The sequence below is a fragment of the Galeopterus variegatus genome, unplaced genomic scaffold (assembly GCF_000696425.1).
Source record: "Galeopterus variegatus unplaced genomic scaffold, G_variegatus-3.0.2 Scaffold848, whole genome shotgun sequence".
Lineage (NCBI taxonomy): Eukaryota > Metazoa > Chordata > Mammalia > Dermoptera > Cynocephalidae > Galeopterus > Galeopterus variegatus.
This window is the reverse complement of record NW_007726959.1, coordinates 472,465-490,714: the sequence shown is the minus strand read 5'-3', so window position 1 is coordinate 490,714 and position 18,250 is coordinate 472,465. Positions and strand designations below refer to the sequence as shown.

The 18,250-nt window shown below is 43.7% G+C and overlaps 1 protein-coding gene across 1 annotated transcript in view; it reads left to right on the top strand.

The window, feature by feature from the left end:
• Positions 1-18,250, top strand: part of CUL4A (cullin 4A) — a 38,905-nt gene that overhangs the window by 6,123 nt on the left and 14,532 nt on the right. The window contains exons 2-9 of the mRNA XM_008572928.1: positions 3,810-3,879; positions 5,432-5,505; positions 8,120-8,282; positions 8,817-8,906; positions 10,341-10,423; positions 12,582-12,649; positions 14,861-14,979; positions 17,634-17,826. Coding sequence (XP_008571150.1) covers positions 3,877-3,879; positions 5,432-5,505; positions 8,120-8,282; positions 8,817-8,906; positions 10,341-10,423; positions 12,582-12,649; positions 14,861-14,979; positions 17,634-17,826 — 793 coding nt within the window. The 5' untranslated portion in view covers positions 3,810-3,876. The remainder of the gene's footprint in view (positions 1-3,809; positions 3,880-5,431; positions 5,506-8,119; positions 8,283-8,816; positions 8,907-10,340; positions 10,424-12,581; positions 12,650-14,860; positions 14,980-17,633; positions 17,827-18,250) is intronic.

The window sequence follows — 18,250 nt, the reverse complement described above, 5'->3', positions numbered from 1 at the left end:
TGTACATAACAACAGATGGACTCCCTCTCTCCTTCCCCTGGTCAGCTTTGCAGTGCTGCCGCTCTGGTTAGCCACAGGAGGTAGGTAGTGCTGAGCTGCCCATGAGTTCACCACACGCGAAGCAGTGCACTGGGCAGAAGGGAGCAGGCAGGAGTAATAAAGAAGTCTTTGCTGTTGTGAAAGTCACAGAGCTTCAGGGGTACCTCTGTAAGCGTGTGTGTAGTCCAAATTCATGATGGCCGACTGTGGGCATCTTTATAAAGATTCCGTGCCTATGCTTACTTGACCAGATATGCAGTAGCATGTACTTGCCAGCAGCAGGCCAAGTTTTGGGCGTTCAGAAGTTGGTTTACTTCTCACAACACTGAGCCACAGGTCCCTTTACCTGCCATATTTTCTAGACGAAGAAACTAAGGCCCAAGACAACACAGCTGGTAAGAAGTCTTATCTGGTTAGCCACAGGAGGTAGGTAGTGCTGAGCTGCCCGTGAGTTCACCACACGCGAAGCAGTGCGCTGGGCAGAAGGGAGCAGGCAGGAGTAATAAAGAAGTCTTCGCTGTTGTGAAAGTCACAGAGCTTCAGGGGTACCTCTGTAAGCGTGTGTATAGTCCAAATTCATGATGGCCGACTGTGGGCATCTTTATAAAGATTCCGTGCCTATGCTTACTTGACCAGATATGCAGTAGCATGTACTTGCCAGCAGCAGGCCAAGTTTTGGGCGTTCAGAAGTTGGTTTACTTCTCACAACACTGAGCCACAGGTCCCTTTACCTGCCATATTTTCTAGACGAAGAAACTAAGGCCCAAGACAACACAGCTGGTAAGAAGTCCTGTATTAGTGCTGGGGGTCAGAGGTGAACAAAACATCAGTTCTGCCCTTGTGGGCTCTGTAGACTAATGAGGGACAATAACTAAACAGCCAAAGAAATGTAAATTTTGATAAATATTATGAAAGAAAGTGTTTTTCTTAGCAGTCTTAACAAGGGGGCCTGGTTTAGGTCAGGGGTGCCAGGTGTCCAGTGACTGCTGCCTAGCGGGTGATATGAAAAGGACAATCTGTGGTCATCTTGTGGTCCACTGCGCCGAGGCTGTGGATGTGCCAGTTCATGGGAACTGCAGAAGCAGGATGACCCAGTGTAGAAAACGTGGGTCGAAATACAGTCTGTCGGGCCAGCCCAGTGGCGCACTCGGTAGAGTGCGGCGCTTGGGAGCGCAGCGGCGCTCCCGCCAAGGGTTCAGATCCCATATAGAGACCGGTCCGCTCACTGGCTGACGCGGTGCGGGCGCGACACTGAGGGTTGTGATCCCGTTGCCGGTCACGAAAAAAGACAAAAAGGAAAAAAAAAGAAAAACAGTCTGTTACTCTCCTACCCTAGTGTGAGCACTGTCATTTTGCTCCTTTTTTTTTCTTTTTTTAAATTACAGACCTGATGTGTAATTTTTTCTCCACAGTATGAACATTTTTGCTGTTGGATTTTTGTTTGAAGACTTATGTTAACTCACCTCAGTAGATTGCATACCTCCCTTAGCTGGGCTTGGCCCTTCTCCAGAGTGAGGAGAAGTAGGTTGCTGGAGAACCTATCGTAAGAGTATGCTAGTGACAGCCTCTCACTGTGTATGTGTGTCTTCCAACCTGAGATTCTTTGCATGTGGCATTGTGGCTGCTTGTATCCTAGGATCTGGAATTGACTCTGATGTTTATGCTGTGTAATACTGCCTTACCATTTCATACTTTTGTTCCCATGGGAAGTAGCAAAAAATTATTGATAGAAGATCTGTATTGATTTTACAGAGCTATTTCAGGCAAGGTATTTCTCATCTAATATACACTCCACGTAGGAATTTTCCATCTTGACAAGACTCTGCACCAGGTCGAGCTCTGCCTTGGTTATTTGTGATACCTGAGCTGCCCAATGGTGTCATATTCACTGGTGTTGGTTTCGTCCTGTTACATTTAAAGGACCTGGGCTGCCCCCCTTTGAACAGAGCTCAGCCATAAGCGGGTAGCCCCCCAGTGGAGACTGGCCAGGATGTCCACTGCATGCTGTGTGGCTCTTGTTCAACACTGGATCTCTGTGGAGGTGCTGCCTCATCGCCTGTCAGGTGCACTTTTGACTCGTTTTTGTTGTTCTATCCAGACTGTTCATATAGGTTCCTAATACAATGGGCCATTACAGGTTTAAACAGTTAAAGAAGAGTTCTTCCAGAGTAACTTGATAACCACTGAACTGTTAGGTCTTTGCTGTGACTATCTTTAATTTATTGGCAGTGCTTCCTGAGAATTCCACAAAGCCTCCGTAGAAAATAAAGTGAGCTGTTTTGTCTGGAGCCACTGTAGTTTTGGTCAGCAGCACTCACGGTATGATAAGGCACAGACCCGCCCTCAGTCTGTCGGCCACTATTCTGAGCTTCCATGTCCCCTTCCCAAAGCATCTGGCAGCCTGCCCTCCTCATTAGCCTTCCCTGTGTCAGGCTCAGCTTGGCTGATGGAAGATTCCAGCACCTGTCTCATTTGTCCATGTCACACTTGACCAACGTGTTTTTCCTCCTCACTGTGTGCTGAGGGTTTCGTGTATCACCTCATGTCAGCTGAGGCCACACGTGAAGAAACGACCTGGAGAAGTTGTTCACTTGGCTGGCGGCATGTAGCTGATCATGGTTGACCAGGACTTAGACCTGGGAACTCCACGCTCCTTCCGCAGTGACAGCCAACGTGTCCCTGCATGGTGGGAAGACTGAGTGAGGTGGGTGTGTAAAGCATCATGTGGTGCAAATGCCTGAGGTTTCAACTTGGCATCCCAGTTAAGGTGACGCAGGGCTCTGTACCGCAGCTGCTCTGGGAGCCCATGCACTGTTTTTTTTCCTACGAACTACACTTTGAGCCTTTTAAAAAATATATTCTTAAGATTCGATCTGAGAATGTTCATAATTTGGTACATGAGTTAGAGTTCACATCAGCATTGCGCAATGTTGGACTTCAGTGAGGCTGGAAGTTATCGCACCTCAGCCGTCTTCCTCTCCAGCTGCCAGTTCTCTCGTCCTCTTAATAGCAACTGGCTTCCCAACTGCTGAATGCCCAAGGTATGCAGTCACCATCTCTAGGAGCTCTGCTGAGAGGTGTGGTGTCTGCCCTCTGCGGTGTCAGGCCTTTGGTCCAGCCACTCCGACCCATGGCACTTATGCCCTGGTGGTTAGTTTCAGCTGGAGAGGACCCGAAAGTAATCAGCAGTGTAGTAGAGAGGAGGCAGGGAAGCTGGGAAGGAGCAGTGAGAAATGAAAGGCAGTAACAGCCGGGGGTGCGATTAGAGACAGGTCCATATCTATGGTTTGTGATCTCTGGTTTTAGTCCATTTGGGTGGCTATACCAAAATACTGTATAGACTGGGTAGCTTATAAACAACAGACGTTTATTTCTCACAGTTCTGGAGGCTGGAAGTCCATGGGGCATTGACAGATTCAGTGTCTGGTGAAGGCCTGTCTCCTGGTTCATAGACAGCATGTGGGGGTGGGGGTGAGGGAGCTCTCGGGGCCTCTTTGATCCACTGATCCCATTCATGAGGGCACTACCCTTATGTCCTCATCACCTCCCAAAGGCCCCAACTCCTGATACACCACCTTCAGGGTTAGGATTTCAACATAGGAATTAGGGGGGGACATGAGCATTCAGAGACCATTCCATGGTCTCTCTTTCAATATTCTGATTACTAAAATGTTGTATAGTATTCAATGGAGAAGAGCTAAAATTAAGGGATTAAAATGACAATAATTAAATTGTCCAACGTTTTAAAGTTTTCCTTAGCAGGTCTGCACAGACTCACTAGATAGTGTTTTATTTTTAAAGAAGATTAACACGTGCTGGCAAGATCATTGCAGACAAATGGTAAGCTTATTACCTTCTTTATTAACATTGGTTTTATGTATGGTGCACTCTCCCTGAGTTTTAGTCGGCACTGCTTTTGTGTCTGTTTTCTTTGGCCTCACTCAGCTCCAGTGTGGCTAGACAGAAAGGAGATTTGAGTAACTGGGGGCATATACCCTCTTTTAATCCAGCTCTCTTCTTTTCTTTTTAATGGCCTTGTCCATCTTCCCTCACCTACTAAGGAAGGTGTGAGCCAGATGGAAAGCTGAGATACAGAGGTTCTGCCCTGAGTCTGTCCCCACCCTATCCCTGCTAGTTGAACAGCAGATGAAGACAAGGAGGGGTGGGGCTCCATGCTCTTGGAAGAGGGCTGCCAACTCACCTGACCTCAGAGTCACCAGTCAGAGTCCACATGTGATAGGGTCCATAAATTCCTGAGTGGGCTATCAGTGTTTCCTTAATCACAGTTTACTCCTGATAATCAAGCCTGAATTCCAAGTGTTTACTACAGATGGACAGGTCTTAGAGTTTGTAAATATATTGACTCTAATTTGATTTTATGTATATGAATTTTTAGTGTGACCTAGCTGTTAATTACTTAAGTGAGAGAAAGATAGTATTAATAGCTTTCCCTAAGTAGGTTGCATTTTTTTTGTTTTCTGAAGGAGGTAAGCAGGAGACAAGGAATACGTCTCTGTCCTGGGCTGGGCACCTGGTAGTGGTGGAAATAGGTCAGTGTCTGCTGGGATGGTTCTGTGCATGTGCCTCAGCGAGTCTGCCAAGGCACAGTCGGTCCTGCCATGGGAGGACAGGGCACTGTGGCAGCTTGGGATAGGGCATGGCTAATTATCCTGCTTCTTCCACACTGGCTCACAGCACAGAGTCAGACACATGTACCTGTCCGAGACCCTCATGATAAGACAACTAATTTTATAATGTAATGAACTAATTTTTTAAAAAGCTTAGCACATCACCCCAATCTAGTAAGATAAACCACACCAGTAAGGAATGACCAAATTAATTAATTAATTTATTTATTTATTAATATAATTATTTTTTTACATTCTAAGATGTTGCGAAGTAGTTGAGGGGGAGGGAGAGGGGAAGGAGAAAGGAAATAGGGTAGGAGGGGGGACATGGTTGAGACCCATGGCATCCCTCTCAATCCAGCAGGGGAGACCGGGGTGCTTCTAGAAGCTCAGTCATTGCTGGGGTGGAAGCAGATGACAGGGGGTGGGGCATGGCTGAGGCCCTTAGCCCCCCACCACCCCGGCTCGGGAGCCCAGGGCATTTCCTAGAAATGACCAAATTTAAAAGATATCCTTTAGGCTAAGTGCTTTAAAATCTCTGTAGTCTGATTTGCTATATTAAAGAGATGAAAGTCAAACATCAACGGGAAAAGTTAAATTTAGGAAAAAATCAAATGCGAGGGCCTTGATGGGCAGCATCTTTGCATCAAGAAACAATCATTGTTAGATTTGAGACAGCTAGCATAATAACAATCCAAAGAGTCCAGTCCTGGATATCTTGTTAATAAAATATGTAAACAAATGGTTTTCTTCCTGATTTTCAGATCATGATTAGAAGCATTTTCCTGTTTTTGGATCGCACTTATGTGCTTCAGAACTCCATGCTTCCTTCTATCTGGTGAGTGTCATCAGCTAGCAGAGCTGCGTCTGCCGCTGCAGCTAAAGTTTACATCTGATTTGTCTCTTCAGCAGGCTAATTTGGTGAAGTGTATATGATCATTCATCTGTGTCCTTCATTTTTATAGTGTTTTATGTCAGCCAGAATCATTAATGCAAATGTCTGGGTCCAAGGGGGAGGTCTCAACTTTGAAGTGCCAGGGCTTCCAGCCAGCAGGGAGAGGTGATGGGAAGGGGCCAGGCAGGCGGGCTCCTGGGGAGGAGCAAGTCCTGGCACTTCTCCAGGTTTCACAGCTTGGAGTCCCCAGGAGCTCCATGCTGTGGAAACATGTTTCTTTAATGGGGCTCTAGGCTTCAGAACCATCTGGAGCTAATGGCACACTTCTAGCTTTGGCTGTGAGGGAAAAGACTGAGGGCCTCGGTTCCCTCTCTGGTGGCTTGAGTTTGAGCTGGGAGCGACTTGTTGCTGTGCTCCAGTTGAAACTCTGAGAGAGACTGCCCACTTGCTTGCGAGGTCATGACCCCGGAGGTGGTGCAGTCCCCACCCCTGCAGTGGCTCGTGTGGCCTTCTCGTCTCTTGGGCACAGGAGCAGCTGTCCAGGTTCATTTACGTTTCAAGGCCTGTCGTTTCAATCTTTGCTTCTAACCATTCATCATTTTTTAGGGGCTGTATACACTGGGAGCTCCTCCCCAGAATTGCTCAGGGTCTCCCAGTAGGCACTCTGGAGTCCCTCCTCGTTGGCTTCTGTAACTTCGGCTGCTCCCTCTATGTCTCTGTGTGACTTCCCCTTAGGGGGCGAGTCCTGTCCATGCCCCTACAAGCCCCACTTTAAACAAAAGCTTGTATCTAATCTCGTCCTCTGATTTTTCTTGTTCTCTGTTGATGGAGAAGTTCATTCTTCTCCCGTATAAAAATGCAAGTGACGTTGCACTCTATCCTTACCTTTAAACCCAAGTTCTTTGAAAAGCTGCTTGCTTCTCCTGCTTTCTCCCCACCCTTGCACTCTAACCCAAGGCAGTATGATCTCTGCTCTCTCCTATGATGTCAGTGATGCCCAAGTTACTGAATCCAGAAGACAGTTTGGGTTCTTATTTTATGCAGCCTAACAACTTTTCTGCTTTGGACACTCTGTTCTCATTGAAATTCCCCCCACCCAGGGAATAGGAGAGAGGTTTGCTGTGGCTGTGGTGTGCGGGTTGTCCACCACACCCTGAGCATGCCTGCGGCCACTCACCTGCAGGCCACCCCACCCCTGCTGCCCCTGAGATGCCAGCTCAGGATACCTGGCAGGAGCCTAGCATCTGTATTTCTGCCCTTCACTAATGAAGAGTCTAACAATGAGGGGACCAGTAGAAGTACAGAAGCAGCTCATGGAGGTTTCGTCGACAGTCTGGCAGCCAAATTGTCTCTTGAAATTGTTCAGGCCTTGATCTGACGAGCATGATGAGCTCTTAGAAGTCACATTTTCGGGCCGGCCCGGTGGCGCACTGGATAGTGCGCCGCTTGGGAAGCGCGGTGGCGCTGGGGCTACAAGGTCTCTATTGTTCAATTAGAAAACTTAAAGAGTGGAATCTCTTTCTCCAAGTTTTGAAATGTATGTTTAAAGACTGAGGCTGCAAGGTCTCTATTATTCAATTAGAAAAATTTTTACATTATATTCAAGAAGTCTGCCCCCGGTTTCCTGAAGAAAGGACAGTCAATATTGAAACTTGGGAACATGTTGGGAGATAGCTTCGAGAATATTATTGTGTTGTGGGTCCTTCTAAGGTTCCTGTGGACACTTTTTCTTTTCTTTCTTTCTTTTTTTTTTTTTTTAAAGATGACCGGTAAGGGGATCTTAACCCTTGGCTTGGTGTTGTCAGCACCAGCTCAGCCAGTGAGCGAACCGGTCATCCCTATATGGGATCCGAACCCGGAGCCTTGGTGTTATCAGCACCGCACTCTCCCGAGTGAGCCACGGGCTGGCCCTGGACACTTTTTCTTCATGGAATTTGATCAGAGACTGTTTACCTCCTGGCCATGAGGCTAATAATCACACTGCTCTAAGGTAACCAATATTAAATTTTAGCATATCCTAAAAGAAGAAGTCACATTTTCAGTTCTCTTCTGCACTGGAAAAGACCAAATTTAGGGGGTACCAAGTGCTTTGCTGGATGACAGGCCCCAGGGTGGGACGGCAGAGGAAAGGAAGGACACCAAAAGGCTGATGAAGGGCGGTGGAGTGGGGTGGGGGTAGTGAACCTGAAATGCCTTGAGCACCTCCAGTTGCTCACCCAGGAGGAAAGGGGTAGCCTTGGCTGAAGGCCAGCCAGTTGTGCAGAGTCATTGTAATCCTCAGTGGCCTGCATGACCCAGGAATGTCACAGTGCCTCTTCTTGTGACAGTCTGACTGACATCGTCCAGGAAAATAGAACAGCCCTGCTTAAGGAAGGAAAGGCAAGGAATGCAAGACTGGCCAAAAATAAAACAATTTTTAGTGGAATTCCCAACACCTGGATTTAGAGATTAGTAAATTAACATTTTTTAGATGACATTCATAGCATAGCTAGAGCTTCACCTAAAACTTCTAAAACATGAAACTAAAATATAGTTTTGTTTTTTACTATTTATACAGGGATATGGGATTAGAACTGTTTAGAAACCATATTATTAGTGATAAAATGGTTCAGAATAAAACCATTGATGGAATTCTTCTGTTAATTGAGCGAGAGAGAAATGGTGAAGCAGTGGACAGAAGCTTGCTGCGGAGCCTGCTGAGCATGCTTTCTGATCTTCAGGTAAACACCAGTGATTTCTTCCTATAGTTTATAGGGGGAAAAAGCTTGGATATCTGCTTGACTACTTACATCAAAATAAATGAATGTAGCCAAGATTTAAGTGAAAAAATGAAATTTAAAAAGTACGTGTAGAAAATGTGGAGACTTATTTAATCCCTAAAAGGGGAGTGACTTAGGCTAATACTATACCAAGCACCACGAAAGACAAGACTGGTAAGTGTGACTGTGTAGAAGTGCAGATGTTCTCATGGGAAGTGTGCCATAAACAAAGAGAGAGTCAGTGGCAAGCTGGAAAAAAGCATTGGCGACACATATAAAAGGCAAAGGGCTAAGTTCTTTTGTGTGTGCAGAGCCTCACACACATGGGCTCATGCCCCAAGGCAAAGGGCGCCAGAGGCCTAGCTGCAGCCCCAGAGTAGAGAGTGCAGCCAGTCCAGGTGTCTGCAGGCTGCCCTGCAGAAGCTGGGCTACATTAAGACTTGAGAAGATTAGTGTCTTTACTGAAATCAGTCAATAACTCTGCTCATTTCTTAGGTATATAAAGATTCATTTGAACTGAAATTTTTGGAAGAGACTAATTGTTTATATGCTGCAGAAGGCCAAAGATTAATGCAGGAAAGAGAGGTGAGACACTGAAATGTTTCTGAATTGCCTTTTTCATTTCTATAGATGTGCACCTAAGTGTAATTTCTTAATATTTATCTTCACACACATACATTTTATTGAAACCTTTTGAAAGCTCAAACTAGCTGAAATCCCCAGTAATGAGTATCATTCACATTATAGTAAAAATTTAATTTTTTTCCACTTAACTTAGAAACTATTTTATTGCCCTCCTCCTGCAAGTAAAAAGCCAGTAAGGTAGTTTCTGAAACATGTAAAGGAACTCAAGTTTATGCAAGAGGATAAAAAATAAATCCTAAATGTGAAATGTAAAATGTATCAAAATTTTTCATCTCTGTGAAGCGTAGAAAAATAATTCCTAAAAACGCCGTGTGACAAAACGTGTGTAATATTAATATGAACCAGAAAACCTTAACCAGTTTCTCAGATAGTAGAGGACAGTGTTAAAGGAAGCCCCTCTGGAGTGTCACCCAGTGTCACTTGTTAGTACACTAGATGGACCCTGGCCAAAAGGTTCCTCAATCCTGGTTTTGGAGAGTAAGTTTCATGACAGATGCTGGGCCTGGCTGCAGCCACCCATGGCAGAGCCTCAAAGCCCATTTCCTGGGACCATTCCTGTGCTGGGGGCAGCAGGGACACTGTTCACTACTGGAAACGTGGACTGTAGCCATGTTGTCTGGTGTCTCCAAATGAACAGCCAGTCTGTTGATCAGCTTGTGCAGGCCTAGCCGTGTGTGTGTCTGGAGGGGGGACATTGCCATTAGGCTGTGCACCCTCCCCGCCCCCTCAAGGCCTCGTGGTGAAGTGCAGCTGGGCCTAGTTCCAGAGGTGCAGGTGAGTCTCCAGAACTGAGTTTCAGGAAATGTTTCACTGTCTCCCTCGTACCCACTTCCCCCCAACCATCCCCTATTAATCTGTGTTAATATTTGACTTGAATATATAGTCTGCTTTTTTTTTTTTTTAAAGGTTCCAGAGGTGCAGGTGAGTCTCCAGAACTGAGTTTCAGGAAATGTTTCACTGTCTCCCTCGTACCCACTTCCCCCCAATCACCCCCTATTAATCTGTGTTAATATTTGACTTGAATATATAGTCTGCTTTTTTTTTTTTTTAATAAGGAAAACAAAATTTCAATTTCTTGGGTGATGTCAAGAATCTTTTTGCTGGGCCGGCCCGGTGGCGCACTGCGCTAGTGCGCCGCTTGGGAAGCGTGGCGACGCTCCCGCCGAGGGTTCGGATCCCACATGCGGACCGGTTCCCGCTCACTGCCTGAGCGAGGCGCAGGAGCAACACCGAGGGTTGCGATCCCATTGCCGGTCCTGGTCCGGTACGGGGGTGACACTGAGGGTTGCGATCCGTTGCCGGACACGGAAAAAAGACAAAAAAAAAAAAAAAAATCTTTTTGTTACTAATATGTTTAAATGTTTTGTTTGGAAGGTTTCTGAATATCTTAACCATGTAAGTAAACGTTTAGAAGAAGAAGGAGACCGAGTGATCACATATTTAGACCATAGCACACAGTAAGTACTGTTTGTTTATCGAGTTCTTGTAATTTCGCCATAGGAAAAAGCTTTTCTGGCTGGTTGTTGAATTAAGTGCTATCTTTGTCAATTCATTAGTACTATTTGAGAGTATTTTTGCTCCTGGCATATTTTTCTTACCCTACTTGTCATTACTCAGCACTTGTAAATTACACTTTCTACCAAGTGCCCCATTGTGAGTTATTTTCCAAAGGTAGTAATTCCAGCTGAGATACTTGGCATCTTTGGGTTTTGAGAGAAGGGATTCTATTTGCGTTAATGGTATATCATTGAATATTAAACTATTTCGATTGTGACCTTTTTGTTAGACATATAGCTGTTATTTTTACTAGTGGTACTGTCACATTATTTCTCTTTTTATCTAATTTTTTCCCTCCATCAACCCTGAGGTTGATGAATAGCTACGAAAAGGAAAAGGAGAGGTTATGTGAGTGTCGGTGTTAGGCACATATTTATTCACAGGATGAGAGATTAGAACAGAGGTGTAGGAGATAGAAGAGTAGGGGATATCTATTTAAAGAAAGAAAAAAAGAAAAGGAGTATCTGGAAGAGAGATGAAAATGGTAGAATGTGCAGAAATTGACTCAGTTGGGAAGGGGGCAGGCAGGACGAAAGACAGGGACAGGACTGTGACACATACAGAGTGAGAATACAGAAAGTAGCCATGACGTGAGAGAGAAGATGAAGCTGCCCGTAGATATACTGAGTCGGGGAAGCCTGTAGGAAATCTGGGATCTGCAGACCAGAGTGGGCTGCAGCCAGGGCGGGATTATCAGGGATCGTGCTGTGTTTGCATCATGTGTCCATGTAACTGGGGAGTGGGGGAGGTGCCCACAGGTGACTGAGAAGACACAGCTGGAGACACAGGGAACAGCAGGGAGAATGGAGTCGCCCAGACCAAGATGCCGGCTCACTGGGCCTACCCATAGCTTTGTGCTCGCCAGCGCCCCGAGCTCTGTCTTCTCCTGTTTACGGTGGAGGGGGAGGAATGTCTGCCCTGCCTTTCTCTGTGGGGTCACATGAGATTTTAGTAAGATTTTGCATTAAAGGTCTCTTGTAAACTATAGAATGAAGGCTGGGGAAGGTGGCTAGAATTCATAATCCTTGAAATAAAGCAGATGCTCTGACCTTCTGAAAAGAACGAAAGTGAAGATAATAAGGGGAAACCAGGAAGAATAATCCTGAGTACGCTGCGAATATGAGTCACACTGGCTGAGCTCTCAGATTTTCCGATGTCCTGCTCTGTGTGACATGGACCTCTCAGACCTCCAGAAGGAGCTTCCACGATAAGTAGGATTTTGCTTTGTGACCATGGGAGATGACAGGCAGAAAGAAGAGTGGGACAAAGACAAAGCCATAGGAGTAGAAAACCTCCTAGGAGGGCTTGGGGTAGAAGATGATTGGGGACATGTATCCTGGGCTGGATCTCTGGGGTTCCACAAGTGCCGGTCTGGACTCCAGAAGGGGTGACACTCAGACCACCTGTGTCTTGGGAAGCTAAGGTGGCAGTGTCAAGAATACAGTGGGAAGCCACATCAAGGGCAGAGAACCATTAGAGGTGATGGGGGTGACAGGCCAGCCCCAACTCTGAGCAAGAAGTTTATCACAGAAAATGCTCAAACCTGTGCCCCTGGGCCACTGGGGGCTGTGTTTCAGTAGTTAAAACTGTGCCTAGGAGGTTCACATGGCCATGAGCACTACACCACGTGGAATTGCTCCACAAGCTCTTTAGGGCTGCGGACTCTGCTGTGGAATTTACGTCTACAGTTCAGAAAACCCATCAGCAAGTGACAGTAAATACCGCATGATATATGGCAAAACCGAAATTCAAAACCTGACACGTAGGCTTTATCCTCAGACATGCTCACCTGTCTGCGGCATCCCTTCTTCCCTGGACCCATCTGTTAACCTATTTGTGTCATTCAGTAAACAGTTTTTAGAAAGGGCCTCTCCAAGTCATTATCAAGAGTAGTTATCGTTATCTGTTTGTGTGAGGAAAGATCTTCCTCTTTAATCCTTTGGTTTCTGATGGGCTATACACTATATCTGTTTTAGGCGTTAAACCCATCTTTTACAGCTAACCTAAGTCTCTCCTTTAAACTTTATTTCTAACGCTCATTCTTTTTGCCTTATATAGGAAACCACTTATTGCTTGTGTGGAGAAACAGCTATTAGGAGAGCATTTAACAGCAATTCTACAGAAAGGTAGATTTTCCTAACTCGTGTGTGAATTAAACTGAATGATAATCCTTAATTCATCAGAAAAGTAAGGGAAAGATTGTAAATAGCAATGTAAAGACATTTGTTATTTTCATAAGACAATCATTAAGAATTTTTTCTAATGAACATATTAGCCATTGAGGGGAAAATATAAGTAATTGAGAGAAGTAGTATAAGGCATCTGATAGAACTACATTTACTGCTAAAGTCCCATTAAATACTCTCCAGGCTGGTAGGTCCCAGGAGACCCTCTGAGCTGCAAATGTGCTGAAGTGTGGGTGCTCCAGAGCATTAAGACGCCTGCATAGTAGAAGCAGCTTCCAGCTTGGATACTTGTTCGATACTTGTTTTCTTTTATTGCATCATTTTTCACATACACTCTGACAAGCAGCTGTGGAGCCAGGAGCCTCAGCAAGTGTGATGTGCACAGTCACACCAACTGTGAGGTGTTCGTGAATCTTATTGTCTGATGAACTGCCAGATGTGTGGTCTGCTTAAGCAGAGTGTGCTCTTCTCTGCTGGTTTTGTTGAAGACAAGAGAACATGTTATGTTGATGATTGCACAGGTTGACTTTCATTTTGCACCCCTGGTGGTGGTCCAGGCTGTGCTCAAGAAGCAGGATTGAGCCTGCCTCTTGTAGCCTGTTCTTTTAATGTTAATGCTGATACATTCAGCTTGATCTTTGTTTTGTTTTTATTTCCAGCCTTCAAAGTGTGCTTAATTCTTTGGAAATTATGATGAGCACGGTCTAACCTTTTATAACACTTTGGTACTAATGTCACTTTTTATAAATTGAGTATTTAATATTACAATTTAAAAGTTATTTTAAAGGTATTTGGAAATTACAGGATCTCTTTCAAGCTATTGGAGATCTTAAAGTTTAACTTTGGGAAGGCCCTAAATAGTACCCAAATATATTCTGGTTTGGATTCTGCTTTGCCAGATAAGAGTATTATCTTTAATGAGATACTTAAAATTAGGACCTCCTACTGAAAGTAGAATAAAGTCAAAAGAGAAGAGAATTAACATTATTGAATATGTACTATTACAAATGGCTATGCTTCATGTAAATATCTTTTAATCTTCTAACAGTCCTGTGAAATAATTATCCCCATTTTGCACATAAGAAAACTGAGGCTCAAAACAGCTTGATATTGGTTCCTGGGACCACATAGCTACCAGCTGAGATCCATGGTTCCAGTCTGGATATGTTTTCTATTTCTGCCACACTGGAACCTGCATGGCTGGTATATTCTCACATGAGAGAGGTTGTAACTTACTGTACACCTACAAACAAATGCGTTCAGAATTTGTATCAGGTGTTTTTTAAAAAGGAGTCACTCTATAAGAAAAAAAAAGACTTCAAATAAATAGTAGAAATTTACATAAATTAATTGCATATTTTGTTGAGCAAAATTTCTTTAAGAAAATGGTAAATGTTATAGGTAAAAAGCTTGCTCTGAATTTTATTAGACGCATTTAAAAAAGTTAAAACGCTATATTTTTGCATTCTTTTTTTTTGTCTTTTTTTGTCTTTTTCCGTGTCCGGCAACGGATCGCAACCCTCAGTGGTAGCACGGCTAGCTTGCAGCTCTACTGCTCTGACTTAGCTGCTGCTCCATAGCTAGCATATAGCAAATGTTTAGAAACCCTACTATGAAGATTCTTCGGATTGTGGTTTGGTTTTAGAAAATCTTTGTAAAATTTAAATTCCTAAAACAATAAAAACTTTTAAATGCTATGTTAAATACTTCAAAATATCTGGTGAATAGTAAATGTTTTTCTTGCCTATTTTATTAAACGTGTAAATAAAATTAACCAATAAAAATTAGATTTGATAGCTTAGCTTTTAACAAATACTTTTTCCGACTGGTGGAGGAAATCAGAAGTAGCTTGAAATCATGAACCTCCCAGGTTAAGTAGTTGGTATAACCATTATTCCGAACATTGCTACTTTAGTGAAGTAAGAGGACTTTAGTGACATGGAGTAACATCTCCCAACATATTCAAGAAAATGAGATTCACCTCATAGGATCTGTCTCAGATAGTTAAACCAACTGCCTACACAGAAATAAACAGAGAGGTGTATGTTCCCCCTGAGTTTCTGGGTTGCATGTTAACATTTTGTGGCAAGTGCTGCATCTTGGATTGGCGTCATTAGCACTGACTCGCTGCTGTAATCTGCGCAATCTCAGGGCTCGACCACTTACTTGATGAGAACAGAGTGCCCGATCTCACGCAGATGTACCAGCTGTTCAGCCGGGTAAAGGGCGGGCAGCAGGCACTGCTGCAGCACTGGAGCGAGTACATTAAGGTACGCGGCGGTCTCGGGGGCAGGCCCTCCTTGGAACACTCAGTGCCCTGGCACGGGGAATTGGACAGTTTTGGGAACCTTTCATGTTTTGTAACAGATGGTAGGGTGGAGGGTGAATGCCATCCAGGTAGAAGCATATGGCTTAAAGAACAAACATTTGGCCATTCATCATAACCTTAATGAATACCAATTTAATTCTATAATCATGATTTTCAAGAAGTGATTGTGAACCTGCTTTCCAAACGTGATCTCCTCATGCTTTGCTCAGTGAGAACTTTTGCACATCTTCATATGTCGGGTTGGTTGGTATGCTACTTCATTTCCTAACGCAATCCAAGTTTAGGATTTATTACATAAACTCACACTTTTCGTGTTTCCAAAGCATTTTTCTGTGTCTAAAACATGCCCAATTCAGACCATCATGCAGTGGCTTCTTGGGTGTTACCTTCTGTTTCGTGTGTTCTGCCCAACAGAAGTGCTCCCTCTGTGCTGATGTAGGACCTCACTGAAGACCAGGGGTTTTTGGTCCAGGGCACCTTACCCGCAGGGGACACTTGGCGAAGCCTGGAGACATTTCTGGTTGTCACAACAGAGAGGGTGTTGCTGACATCTACTAGGCAAGGCCAGGGATGCTGCTAAGTGCACAGGACGGCCCCCACCACAAAGAACAGTCTGGCCCAAAGTGTCAGGGGTGCTGAGCCCGAGAAACCTGCAGAGGACACTTTAGTGAGAGGTCATTCTGCAGGTGGTCCTGGTGGAAATGGAGGAATCAAGGTTTACATCAACACCTTCGCAGAGAGCCAGTGTATTCAGTGTGTCCTAGGAAGAGTTTTCCAGCTTGAACAGTGAACATCAGAAGAAGCCTTTGTGGTTTTGTTTGCTAGTGACTATTCTTAGATCCCAGAGTGAAAAAAGATAAACAAAATCTCCAGGGAATTATGCTGAGCAAAAAAGGAAAAGCAGTCTAGAAAGTTTACGTACTGTTTGAGTCCATGCATGTAACATTTTTGAAATGACAAAATTTAGGGATGGAGGACGATTAAAAGTTAGCAGGTTTAGGGATGGGGGCAGGGGTGGAGGTGGCTGTAAAGGCAACAGGAGGGACCCTTGTGCAGGAATGGGGGTTGTTCTGATGTGATGGTGGAGACACAGACGCACACAGGTAGTAGAGTTGTGTGGAATGCATTACACCCACAAATGAGGTACAGGTAAACTGGGGCAATCTGGAAAAGAGTAATGGACTGTATCAGTGTCAGTTTCCTGGCTGTGGTGCCGTTCTATAGTTTTGCCAAATGTTGCCATTGGGGAAAACTACACAAAGATACAAGGAATCTGGCTTTACATACTGTAAGTGAATCTATAGTTATCCAATATATATTTCAATTAAATAAAAAAGATGAAAATTTGCATGCTACTTTATGGAATAATCATGCCTGTAGTTGCATAGCCATCTATATGTGGAAAGCTTGTACAGACACAACACCCCCCTCCCAGACTTTGTACAGTGATACTGAGTTTAAAGTCATAACTGAGTGACAGTAGATGAGCAATAAAGCTCTTTAAGGAAAAGCTAATGAAGACCTAGGATTTCTATAACAAGATAGTCTTCAAGGGATGGAAACGTGTGCTGAACACTAGAAGTTCACCTTTGCAGTTGTCAAAGGGTAGTAAAAATCAGTGGTGGGACCATCATTCCTGAGTGTCAGTTAATGATAAACAGTTACGCTGTAACAAAATAGAAGATTACATCCAACATAGTATGCCATTATCAAAATAAAGCTAGTCCTTGTGGTATATATGCATTATTTAAAATGCAGTGCATATAAAAGGGCATAGAGTAAAAAGCAAGTCCTCCCAAGCTGCTGGCTGTACAACTTCCCTCTCCAGAAGGCACTGAGGCTAATTTCACGTGTACCTTTCCACCAGTGGTCTCCCTGGCATGCATATGCAACACCTAAGTGCAAGTATATATTCTATTAAGACCAGTTTTTTTTTTAAAGATCCAATAACAATTATATTCACTATCTCTTCAGCATATAGTTTGTACCATAATTTCACGTGTACCTTTCCACCAGTGGTCTCCCTGGCATGCATATGCAACACCTAAGTGCAAGTATATATTCTATTAAGACCAGTTTTTTTTTAAAGATCCAATAACAATTATATTCACTATCTCTTCAGCATATAGTTTGTACCAAACAGTTAACTATTTATTATTGTCACACATGGACTTTCAATAATGTCTAATATAACATTTTTGAATTTAAAATACAGGCTAAAAACTGAGGCCGTTCGTGATTAGAAATGATGGAGGAAGAAAACTATAGTCAGGAAATCCAGATAGGTGTGTTGAATTAACAGGAGTTAATTTCTGTTTGAGGAACTTATAAGTTCAAAGTTCTTTAAAAAGCAGTGGACATTTCCGCAGTAATTTATAAGTTCTTCCAGAAGCAGAATTATAAGACCAAAGCATTAATTATCCATTTACTTAATTTTTAAAATATGAACTCATTTGTGAAACTTTTAAAATTATCAAGTATTTAATACCAAGAGTAATTAGTTTTTATTAAACTGTCCTCATTCTGTGATAGCAGGAGAAAATACCATCTGGTGTCATAAACTGTTGCCAACTTGGTGTTTGTTTGCATTTGCAGACTTTTGGGACAACACTTGTCATCAACCCTGAGAAAGATAAAGACATGGTGCAGGACCTGCTGGACTTCAAGGACAGAGTGGACCACGTGATAGAGGTGTGCTTCCAGAGGAACGAGAGGTTCATCAACTTGATGAAGGAGTCTTTTGAGACATTCATCAACAAGAGGCCGAACAAGCCTGCAGAACTGATCGGTAGAAAACCACATTTCTGGACATTTTCTAAACACGGGAAAATAAGGCAAAACTGAAGCAAATTTTTTCCCAAAATGTTCAATCTCCTCATGAGGAGGGTGGGGGAAGGATTTTTATCAAGCCTAATTCGGATACACATTTTCAAAAAAACAAAGTGTGTGTATATACACACCTGTGCATGTGCCTGTGTGTGAGAGATTTCCATAAGGCATAAAAGCTTATTCTAGTTCATATTTCCTGGACTAGCAGCTCTGCAGTTGCCTTTTGTAAAGCTCAACCTTAATTCTCCACCTTGATTAGAAGCAGTGGATGTCCGCTCAGGAGTTGGACTGAAGGTTTGTTATGCGAGAATGCTTCTGCGTTATGAGGATAACTTTGTCAATCTCTGGATAATATTTAACATGAGATATTCTTTAATCGCCAT